Source organism: Gadus morhua, chromosome 9 (genome assembly GCF_902167405.1).
Source record: "Gadus morhua chromosome 9, gadMor3.0, whole genome shotgun sequence".
Lineage (NCBI taxonomy): Eukaryota > Metazoa > Chordata > Actinopteri > Gadiformes > Gadidae > Gadus > Gadus morhua.
In genome coordinates, this window is record NC_044056.1 from 22006564 (window position 1) to 22018137 (window position 11574).

At 44.0% G+C, this 11574-nt stretch overlaps 2 protein-coding genes across 2 annotated transcripts; both read right to left on the reverse strand.

Annotated features, from left to right (window-relative positions):
* Positions 1 to 222: 222 nt before the first annotated feature.
* nr2e3 (nuclear receptor subfamily 2, group E, member 3) lies at positions 223 to 3349 on the reverse strand. The gene is made up of 7 exons (XM_030366129.1): positions 2250 to 3349; positions 1971 to 2115; positions 1760 to 1863; positions 1279 to 1614; positions 810 to 991; positions 451 to 691; positions 223 to 332 (listed from the first exon to the last, which is right to left on the reverse strand). Exons 1-7 carry the CDS (start codon positions 2338 to 2340, stop codon positions 223 to 225), a joined length of 1209 nt encoding a protein of 402 aa, XP_030221989.1. The 5' UTR covers positions 2341 to 3349.
* A 930-nt stretch (positions 3350 to 4279) lies between these two features.
* Positions 4280 to 11379, reverse strand: hexa (hexosaminidase A (alpha polypeptide)). The gene is made up of 14 exons (XM_030366126.1): positions 11065 to 11379; positions 9526 to 9630; positions 9344 to 9409; positions 9081 to 9127; positions 8869 to 8979; positions 8685 to 8786; positions 8289 to 8421; positions 7812 to 7992; positions 7604 to 7690; positions 7139 to 7211; positions 6064 to 6244; positions 5739 to 5829; positions 5530 to 5637; positions 4280 to 5260 (listed from the first exon to the last, which is right to left on the reverse strand). The coding sequence occupies exons 1-14, from the start codon at positions 11303 to 11305 to the stop codon at positions 5197 to 5199; spliced, it is 1590 nt and encodes a 529-aa protein (XP_030221986.1). The 5' UTR covers positions 11306 to 11379; the 3' UTR covers positions 4280 to 5196.
* Between the last annotated feature and the right edge of the window lie 195 nt (positions 11380 to 11574).

Sequence of the window (11574 nt, forward strand, 5' to 3'; positions counted from 1 at the left end):
TGCGGAAGAACGTCTGCTCTATCTTCTCTGAGCTCACAGAGTGGAATGATGGCAGCAGAAGCAACAGCCTCCCGAACCTGATCAGTGAAGAACAAAGAGAACACTCGTTTGCGATGTGGCATCGAAACAAGATTGCTGCAGGATGCCTGATCAGTCTTTGGGTTCGTGTTAATTTCAGGTCAAGTGATATCACAGGAATAGTTAATGGGGTTGGGTACTGGCCTACCTTGCACTCTGACTGGGGTGAAGGGAATGGATGTGCTGGCCCAGTAATACCTGGGACTGGTCCTGCAGACTCTCCACTTGGTCTGGATCCTTCAGACCGCGTGCCTCTGTATCAGAGAGTCAAACAGACATCTTTAGCATTACGTAGACTAACAAAAACATAAATGTGTGTTATAATCCATGCATGCATGCAACCCCAACAAACCCAAACAGAGCGTATCTCACCTGGCTTGAACAGGACGATCGCCTTCAGACAGGCAAACTCTGTGGGATCCACAGCCAGGACCTTGAAGCGGTCAAAGACATCTCCCAGGCAGTGTAGGTCCACTGTTGGGAGACTGGCCTTTGGCTGCTCAGAGGAGGGGCGGTCTGGACGAGAGAGGAGGGGACACTTGTCCATGGGCAGGGCCCACTGGATAGCACTGAGCAGAAACAACTCACTCCAGGCCTCCTCCAGTAGAATCACCTGGAAACAAGAAAGGAATTTAAGGAATGACTCTAGAAACCTCCCGTGAGCTCAGTGGCACGGTCTATAAAGACCATGAGAGTTTTGAATGGTGCTGTTCTGTGTGACTGAACCTGACCTGGTCTCGAAACGGAAGGTGGGAAAACACTGGCATGTTTTTGGCCCATCTCACTGCCATGAAGAGTAGGTGGGCGGAGACGTGGTCCAAGCTCTCCGGGCCGGACAGGGGATAGACCCTGCAGGGTGCCTGGCTCTGCTCCCTCTTTGGCCCCTCTGCAGTCATATCAGGGGTCTCCTCCACTGGAGACCGCAACACACATGATCACACTTGTGTTTTTGTGTTGTTGTTATTACTGCACCCTCCTTGTCTACACCCCTACTGTGCAACACAACATATTTTGTCAAACACATGTCAGCAGCACTAAAAAATATATTTCTGACTGTCTGGTAACAAATCCGATTTGTTCATTTGCTTGCCACTTCAAAATCAATCGCTTTTCTCTTAGTCACCGGATTAAAGAAGAAGCAAAATTCAAATGGTGCTTCCAGTATAAACCAGCACGTATTCTGCACTCTGTTCTCCTCACCCTCTCCAGGGTCCCGCTTGGCACAGATCTCTGCTGTCAACAGGCTAACCATCAGCCTGTGCTGCTTCCTGGGACTGCTGCTGCAGCTGCTGCTGCTGGGAGGGTTGCTGAGACCCTGCAGGTGGGGGTGGCGGTCCTCAGGGCTAGTGCTGCAGGGCGGCGTGCAGGCGGCTGAACTGACAGAGGAGCAGAGGAGGGGGCGGCCGGGGGGCAACGTTCCGGGCGGACTGCAGGCAGGGTCCCGCGCGTCGGGGAGGTTTTCCTTCTCAACGTCTGAGCTCTCAGAGTCCAGGCCGACCCGCGCCATACTTCGGGGCTGTCGCTCGTGTTGCACGGCTGAGCAGAAAAAATCAAGGCACGGAGAGGTTGTCTTGAGAGGGAGAGGCAGTCACTGGATGAGAGGGTTGAGTTTTGCCAGCCGCCACATTTCTATGGTTCGTTTTCTAATATTCAGAGATGGATATGGATTCTGTTCACTCACCCTCTCTGTTCATGCCAGCTTGCAGACATCTTTGCAGTCTACAAGCTTGACACTGGTTCCGATGAGCCTTGTCAACAACGCATGTTCCGGTACCCGTCTGACACCTGACACCAGAACCCCACCAAGCAGACACATGTATCATTTGAAAGACCACCTACAGAAAGCCACGTGGCGCACAGGATTGTTAAAAAGGCATTGCGTCCCCCCTCACCTGTAGAGGAGTCGCCGCCGGATGCTGCGCTTGAAGAACCCGCTGCAGCCATTGCAGGCGTGGATTCCGTAGTGTTTACCGCTGCTGGAGTCAGCACACACTCTGCACAGCAGACCCCGGACTGCTCCGTGAGGGGGGGATCTGTCTATGGATAGATACCGGAAAGCAAAGTAGAACTAGTTAAATAGTTAGTTAAAAAATTAAATCTCAAATGTTGGTCTAATTCACTGTTTCGTCGTCTTTTTTTAAAAAAAATTAAAAAGATTTTTGGTGGCTTACCTGTTTGAGGTCCATCGGGAATATGCTGAATTCCTAAGTCATTTATGTTTTCAGGATGTGACATGTTGCTCTTAGACATGGGCTCTTCCATCCTGAGAATACTGCTGCACAAAGTATCTTCTGTGAAGAAGATCCTGTTCTTCTGAGTACCTACACTTCCAAACTGGATTGTGAAGCAGCTTCCTAATTCTATCAATCGTTTAAAAGGTCCATCCAGTGAGGAAGAACCAAGGTGAACCAAGGCAGGTCCCAATATAGTTTATTTGAGGGCAGAACATGCAAGGTCCCTTCCCATGTGTAGAGGTCCTTCTGCTGGCTGTTCCTGAAGTGTCTTGAGGTCACTGAAGATGCTATCGAAGTTGCAGGAGCAGACACTACTTCACTGTCTTCTTATTTTCTGGCTTCCAAAATGAGTATGTGAACCAAAGTTGTTTGGGGGGGGGGGGTTGGGGTTGCTTCTTGAAAACAAGGAGCTTAGCACTAGGCGCTGTGTTAGCAAAGGCTGATTTGTCATCCTCTTAATCTTTACTGTCCTTAAGGGTAAGACTCGGTCACAGCCTTTAGGGAGTGAACAAGTGGTACATCCAAACCATCTTTAACATTGAACAGGTCCTTTTTGTGGCCAACAATGGACAACATCAATTATTTACGCATCTCAAATTAATTTGAGTGAATTTGAGACATGGGACATGAAAAATGACACTGAGAAATCTGGAATTATGAGGAGGATGTTGAAGAATTAAATGGTTAATATTTGTATGAATCTTTTTAATGTTTGGGTATTCCTTTTCTTGGTCTTCATCGATGACACTTAACAGCAATACCCTTGCCATCTGGCTTTGGGGAAAAAAAGACATAGAACAGACACCCAAATCTGCCCTAAAGTAGCAAAGTAGCTTACACCACCATGAAATGTTTTGTTGTCTGAGAGGGATCATGGAACCATTAGCTCCAAGATTGAAAGAGCACTAACGACTTGACCCGTTAGTCCATGCTGGTGCCATATGGTTGCTGCTCTTTGCAAGCCCCTACGGTCTCATTAGCCGGCCCACGTGAAACTGACTACTCGTTGTTTTCCCGAGGTCAGCGTTTTGTCTTCTTTTCCTTGATAAGTGGATTTAGTTGAACATATGACTTAAGACAGGATTACTATAACTTCCAGGTATCCACTGAGCTGTCCTGCCGGTGGGACAACGTGGTGGCTGTGTAGTGCGCCACTAGGCCTACGGGGTGGCCATGAAGGCACCGGCCACAGCCCTGCTCCCTTTCATGTCGAACGTCTGATGAAGTCACTCCTGATCAGGGCGAGCCAAGAGCCCTTCTCTCTGTTGCTCCTAAGCAGTGTGTAAAAGGATTACAAACTGCTCTTAAACTCTTTTTAAATGCTGTCCTCGTCTCTGCTAGCTCTTTAATCTTGAGTTGGGGGGCCACTCACAAGGCCCGTCTTTTTAATATGTTGCCATGATCATCAATGTAAACAATGCTGTATTTTAACGTTTACAATTAAATACGCCTTTATATTTAAATGTATATTTTTGAATGAGCCAATCGAATGGCTGAAAAGTTCTGTTTAACTCTTCTTCATTTTCCTACCAGATTACGGCAGTATCGCAAAACACGCTGACGCATACAAAGTGCGGCACAGAAGCTTTAGGGGGAGGTGAGTGACCTGCTTGCTGCTGTCGTCAATGCCAGGTGACGGGAGGTAAGGTACCGGCTGAGGGAAAGCGACCGCAACCGAAGGGAAGGAAAGACATTGTGATGGGGGCCCCAACACTTTGAATCCACAAATAGTGGCTAGGGCCTGCTCACAGCTGAATGTGCTTCGGTAGTGTGTTGGTAAACCAACAATCCTCTAATCAAACAACAGGTAACATAATACAGTATCATTTCCAGAATTTTCTGAATAAAAATATCTCTCCTTATTGTCACATTTTGTCAAAGAGCGAGAGCAAAGAGTTTGTTTGCCTCATTGAATGCAGTGTTGTGGGGGCCTCAGGCGGCAGATTCCAAAGTCCAGGAAACATTAGGTTTATTAAAAGATTTTATTATTTCAAAAAGGATTAATAACAAGGATGGCCAAATCAAACAATATCATCCAATTCATATAGTGCATTTAATGATTAGAAAAATTAAAAAATATGAATGTGTTCATAAGCTCAAAGCTAAAAATAAAAGAAGAGTAGTTAAATTCACACCCTTAATAGCAAAAGAATTCCAGAACAATGTGTTGTGATCTAATGGATAATTTGGCGTCATTTGTAATTAAGAACCTCACGAGGCTGGTGCGTTTTGATTAAGTGAGTTCATCTCAGGAGGACGGGTATAGAATCAAGCTGCCTTTGTTTCCACGAGCCACCGTATTTCTCCTTATAATGCTATTCTGGCAATTAAGCAGAGTGGGGGAGTCAGGTGTGTGTGTGTTGGGGGGTTGAGAGCAGCATTGAGGCGTCAGCACTACTACCCTACTACGAGGGGATCAACCCAACTTGCCATCTGCTGTAGGAGTAGCATGGCTGTAATCCCCACAATGAGATGTGTGAGGGCGGCTCTGTCTGGGCCAATGTCGTGGTTACTGAACAAGTACATTCAACAGAAGAAAGATGTGTTCAAAGTCCACAGAGGCCTGCTCCACATTCTTACCATCCTTTCTAGCATAGATTCATCTTAATGTCTGGAAACAATTCAACCAAGGTTTACCCCTCCACTGCATGCATCCCACAATGTAACAGCAATTTGAGAACCAACTTTTTTTTCAATGGTAGGATGTCCACTATATTTTGTGCAACCAAACTAAAATAGTTAAATGCAAAACAACTGGCCATAACAAACTAAAAACTTGCAACATAATAATCCCTGAACAGACACGTCATACAGGCCTTTTGATAGGGTGCATGAGGTATCCAAAAATGTGAACTATTCCTTACAAAAAAAATGGTTTTCTTCCTCAGATTCCCCGGTACTCGTCGCTGCAGTGGCCAGGGCTAAGAGGCTCCGCCCGGACGCCACGCCTTGGGAGGAAAGAAGACTTTAACTCACAAACCTTGTTTATTAAATGTTGAACATACAATCCCCAGACACTAGTGAGGCTCATACAAATATTGATCATCTTCCAAAACAAAACCTAGTAAGTAAGCCTCCTACTATAAGTACTACTCACCTACTATAATTACTACTCATCTCAGTTGTTTTTGGGAAGGATTGGGACCATAAGCGGTCTAATTCAGTTCCAAGTCTTTCTGGATTGCATTCTCTAGAACAAAAACTAGCAGCCGCTCACCTGAGAAGGCTGCAGCGGAACGCCTGCAGACGGGGGAAGGCCGCCTCCGCACTGCGTGTCTGGCTCTCATCGCTCCACAGTCTCTCCGCTGCGGCACACGCTCTCGGCCTGCACACACACGGGCACAGCAATGAGACGTACAGAGCAATGCATCAATTCTCCCCATGGCTTCTTTTGAGCCCTGACGAGAAAGAGTTACTGTCTCCTACCAGAGGCGAGGAGAGAGGTTGGTGGCGTCGACATATTCCCCCCACATGCTGACCTCGCCACCGATCACCAGCTTCTTCTGCTCCTCCGTACCTGGGGACACAACATGTGAAACACTCAGTTGCCTTAATTATACTATCTTCTGCATCCACGCCTCATCACAACAATCCATCAACAAGAGGTTAGTGTTCAAAGTAAGCCATTTTATGTTTAAAAAGGCATGCATGACAAGCCTGTGTAAGTGTGTCTACGTGCGTCCTACCATTCTCCTCAATAAGTAAGCACCACCACCACCACCTAATACTACATGAGCCATGGCACACACACCAGAGAAGTTCAGTGGCTGCACATTGTAAGAGATCCGCCAGTCCTGGCCATAGGCGATGTGGTTGATGTACCACGGAGCTCCCAGCAGGACCCGGTGGCCCGCCTTCGTCATCCTGCTCGTCTCTGCTTTATATTGAGCAGGGAGCCCTTTCCAAATGTGCAGAATCGTGTCCTTGGGAATCTAAGTGTAGGCATTGACCATAAGTATTGTTTTGCTCATCTGCTCTATTATACATACATTATATACACACATAATGCCAGTAGGACATATAAACACAGCAACATATCATACTGGTTAGTTAAGACATGGTTAAAACCCACATTAAAAAGAATGTAATGCTTCAGAGTTTTAATTCTGAAACAAAGCTTTTTCCTGCAGCCACAACTAATTCAATGTTGCTAGTGAATAGCCTTAAGTTAAACGTGAAAGTCATTAAAATGGTTTCCCATTGAATTAGTGAAAAGAAAATTATAGTTGGATTAAAAGAGATGACTAAAACGGATCTGATTATAAAGAAGCAATCCAGAAGGGCACGGCGAAGTCAAGAGAAATTGTCACTTCAAATCTTTAGTGCCACCTAGTGGTATATTGAACAATACACACATACTATGGGCATGATCGAAAAAAATCTTTGCAAAAACACCACAAAACACTAAAATAAAAGAAGCCACATCAAGACACATCGACTGCAATCCAACACAGCACACATGGTTGCCGCTGACCCTTGAATGCGAGGGGCCACACTTTGTAGTAGCGGGCCCAGTTGCGTATGGGCACTGGCTGGTCTAGATACCAGGGAGAGGCCAGAATCGCCTGCAGCCCTGCCTTAGTCACCTTGCGGAGCTCACACAGATAGCCCCTTCTCCATACCTCCACCACTTTTAGAAAACTGTGCTGTGAAACAATCATCTCTTTTTTTCTCAAAACATAAATTAAAAACAAAAATCATAATTAATTTAGATAAAGTCCAACCAATTGGTTGGACATGGTTTGTGGTATGACGTTAATCTTGATGACATTAACTTATACATTAAAATACTCAAGTGGAAGTAGAAGACTGAAGTTGTGACTTACCCGCTCATGGTAGTCGAAAACATCTTGCCACACGATAGAAGTCTTATTTAAATTTGAAGTGATGTTTACTATGCTGGGAATACGGAAAGCGTCCTCTGTTACATGCGGCAACACGTTCCCCCCAACAATGTACAAGCCCCTTTACAGGAGAACCCACATGTAGTTCCACTCGGATCAATACATGTTAATGGTGCTGTCAGTAAGATTGAAGAGCTTTTAACCTAAGTGTAATTTGTTTGAAACGGCATATTTGTTCATCTGTTAGTTAGTGAATGCACTGTGAGAATATTTGTTTGTGTTGACTGTGCGCGACTTTGAATGAGCCTTATTAGATTTTAGAAAAGCTTCCGGCTCATTTCTGACCAATCAGGGCATCCCTTCCAGGGTTTGAAAACACTTGTTTTTGGCAATTATTATGGCAAATATACCATTTATAAACATGACTACTTATAACCTGCTACTCACTTCTCCATATAGAAGGATTCCAGTTTGGTGTAATCTTTCCCAAATCCCATCTTCTGCATGAATGCCCGGACATCAGGGTTGGACTGCCTATAGGATATGTATTCATGTCATTTATATTGATTTTGGTTAGTAAAACATACTTTTGAGATGACTTGTTTGAACTACATTATGAGGGACTTATTTTATGATCCATCAAGTTCAGACCTACCAGCAGCTAAAGTTGACCTCGTCTCCCCCCAAGTGGAAATATGGATCAGGGAACACTGAAGTCACTTCCTTGAGGAACTGGCTCATGAATATGTAGCTGAGGGCGGACGCTGGGTTAATCGGTCCAAATGTCCCCGACGGGGAGCTACCTTTGTAACAAGGGGTCAACAAATTGGGCTGCCCTGCATAGGAAAGGAATTGGGAGAGGAGAGGAACCAGAGGGGCATTTAATCCATTACACCATACCCAGACGATTAGAGACAAGTGGAGTAAAAAATCAGCAATAGTTTAAAGTACTAGATAATAATACTTTTTATGGACACAATTTACAAAAAGGTGAGGGGAAAAACATAAGCAATCAGCAGTTAAAATAACGTGGCTCTGAAGACTAAATGTAGCACATATGCACAAAAGCTACAATAATAACATCCACCACTTTACTTATGTCACTAGGTGTGAGGGTGGATATTAACCGTACCTTTCCCCCATGACTGCGTGTGGCCGGGTGAGTCGAACTCTGGGATAACACGGATCCCTCTGAGCCTGGCGTGGGTAAGCACCCTCCGCACATCAGACTGGGTGTAGATGTGACTCATGGGGTGGTAGGCACCCTGGGTCAAATAAAAGGTCAGAGCGGATTTCATTCATTTGTATTCAAATATTTACAATATTGAGGTTTTTTTTTATATACCATATGCCTCGGAATATATCCAAAATATCATGTTGTTTATGAACATACTTGAGAAATGTTACATTTGAAATTTGTAGCGAAATAATGCCTAGCACTGCTTCGTCAGCTCTTGTTTCAATCAATCATTTTGTAGGACTAATACATGTGTTCGGCAGCACTGAGGGGGCAGAATGTTAGCCTCACCTTACTGCTTAGGTCTGGAAAGGTACGACTCTGGTAGGGGAATGAGGGATCATCCACGATGTGCCAGTGGAACACATTAAATTTACTATAGGCCATGGCGTCCTGAAACACAAGGAATTTGGGTTTGTATGGCTGTTGAATATTGAAACACATACTTGTTGTATCAGAGTCCCTTGAGTATTACCAGGGTGTTTAAAATGGCCTTCAATGGCAAGAAGTGGCGGGAAGTGTCCAACAAAATCCCTCTGTACTGGAAGCTTGGAAAGTCCTCAATCTCTGTCTTGTTTATGAAGTACTACAATAAACGGCACAGGGTGGGAAAAGACCGGACGTCAATACTTGATGGAAGAAAGAAAGAAAATAATTGTATACTTAAAATAGACACTCCTCTCTCACAGTGCCGTCTTCTTCTTGTTGAACCAGTTGGCTGAAGGTTTCCAGACCTGTTCAAACAGAGAACACAATTGCTAGATACCACATAACCTTTCCCTGATTTTATCAACCAATAAGTCAACAATGGCACAACATTTTGTGTCAAAAAAAATGTGTGGATCACCTTTATTAACAGAGCTAGTTGACTAACTTTGATGAATTGAAATAATGCATTGTAATCCTTTTTCCTCCATGATAAAACACAGTATGGCAAGGTAGGTTATTACCTCTGAGAGCACCCCACACCGTGTCAGAGTTCAGAACTGCCTGTCCAGCAGATACATTCAGCTGGTCTACAACACACGCAGGAGCCATTAGAGAGACAAAACAATACATAATGGTAAACTTTGCCAGAACCCCTGTTAAACGTGTCTGACAGGTTTAACATTCACATTCATTTCTTCCTTACATCTTTCCGATGAGCCTTCATTTGGGTAGCCATCGCAATCTTTTTGGTGCATCGTGACCACCAAAGAAAACGCTTTTTCCTCAGTTGAAGGGAGGACACCATTACCTAGAGAGTTTAGAGAGTTTATAAGTTAGCGTAGAACATGGTGAGAGTATCCTATTACATTGCACAATACATTGTGTTTGCTGGCGTTTATAAACTAAAACGTCATTAACCAGGATACGCCTCAAGTTTCTAAACGTCCACCATGGTTTAAAATCTCTGTTAAGAAGAAGTGAATCCCACTGGCTCTACCAATGAAAAGCAAATAGAGAACCGGTGGAGTGTAACACACATATTACCTTATATTATACAGGTTTAAAAGTAATAAACTGTGCTTAAGTCCATCTATGCAATATTATACGGGCCATACGTTTTGAAACTGAGCAAACTTGACTAAGTTGGTAAAGTGCATACTAGACACAAAACATAGTAAGCTGGACAATGTCATGCATGCTACAATGACTTCTATCAACAGCAGCTCACCTTTATGTTGTTTATTGTTTTTATTATGCACCCTCATAAAGGCTATCTTATACCCCGTGAAATGTTATGGAAGGTATGCACGATTAAAAGTAATATCATAATAACTGCATTATACTCATAGTCAATAGATCTGGGTGGCCCCAGACCTTTTGACTATGGGGATAATGCATAGGTATTATGATTGACTCAACAAAGGACTTGACACAACAAAACAACCCTCGCCACAATGCAGTGACCATGAAGCATTCCTCCACTCATATATCTGACACGACTGCAATGCCACCACATACCCAACACAACCGCCATGTAGAAGACGACGCTGAAGTTGGCATCCGATTCGCAGCATCCGATTCGGCTTGAAAACCACTTAGAATCTTCAAATCGGTCCTGATTGAAAACCACTACACCTAGACTCTTCAAATTTGGACTACATTTTCACAGTGAGGCTCACTGTGATAATTTAGTCCAGATTTGAAGAGTCTAGGTGTAGTGATTTTTAATCAGGATCAGTTCTAATGCGGTCTGGACCCCTAAAAAGCATTAAAATGTGCCTTTATTGCATTTTCGCAAATAGGGTAAAGGTTTCACAAATCTGAAACTATGTTTTACATAATGTATAGCCTCACTGTGATAATTTAGTCTAGATTTGAAGAGTCTAGGTGTAGTGGTTTTCAATCAGGACCCGTTCTAATGCGGTCTGGACCCCTAAAAAGCATTAAAATTAGCCTGTATTGCATTTTCACAAATATAAAAAATGTTTCACAAATCTGTAACTATGTTTATTATAATGTATAGCCTCACTGTGATAATTTAGTACATATTTGAAGAGTCTAGGTGTAGTGGTTTTCAATCAGGACCGATTTAAAGTGGACCAGCTGCTGAATCGGATGCTGCGAATCGGATGCCAACTTCAGCGTCGTATAAAAAAGTACAACTACAACTATATCTAGCCTGGGAGAGTAGTGGGTGGGCTGAGCGCCTGCACGAAGCCTTTTTACTTTAAAACTGGCTTACCTGAAGTCAGATCTGGGAAGATCAGAGGAAAATATCTGGTAAACGCAGAGTCCAATAGAGAGCAGTCTTTCATAATGGAGGCTTGATCTTCTCCATAATAGAAGTTGAAATGAGTCGGGCTCAATGGATACCGTTCCTCTGAAATGGCAAGTTTCTGTGGTAAAGGCCACACGCTTTCCACTGTGTTAAGGTCCAACACTAACATCATCAGCGCAGGCAGACATATTGTACAGCTCGCCATTACCGACGGTCAGATTGTAGGGCAGGCTCCACTAGGTTTCAGCGCTGGTAGTACCGGGTAGTCAGGTGCTCCAAGTCAAGCAGTCACATGACTTATGGGTAGGGACAAGGTGTGGTTATGATGGGTACAACAATTAAAGACTAAATAAATAAAATAAATAAATACATAAGCAAACAATGCCGATGGCAAGTTGTTTTAACAGACTAATAATGCACCACAAAATATGTGCAATGTGCATGAACCTCTGCAGAGGTGTGAAATACTTTGCA

Bases quoted from the DNA above. Each gene is read 5' to 3' on its own strand.
- hexa (XM_030366126.1), bottom strand. From the start codon at position 11,305: ATGGCGAGCTGTACAATATGTCTGCCTGCGCTGATGATGTTAGTGTTG. The intron at 7,691-7,811 runs GTAGGTCTGAAC...CATATCCTATAG, and splicing joins GAGGTCAACTTTAGCTGCTG to GCAGTCCAACCCTGATGTCC. The intron at 5,638-5,738 runs GTAGGAGACAGT...GTGTGTGTGCAG, and splicing joins AACCTCTCTCCTCGCCTCTG to GCCGAGAGCGTGTGCCGCAG.
- nr2e3 (XM_030366129.1), bottom strand. From the start codon at position 2,340: ATGGAAGAGCCCATGTCTAAGAGCAACATGTCACATCCTGAAAACATA. The intron at 2,116-2,249 runs GTAAGCCACCAA...ATCTATCCATAG, and splicing joins TCCCGATGGACCTCAAACAG to ACAGATCCCCCCCTCACGGA. The intron at 692-809 runs GTCAGGTTCAGT...TCTTGTTTCCAG, and splicing joins ACCTTCCGTTTCGAGACCAG to GTGATTCTACTGGAGGAGGC.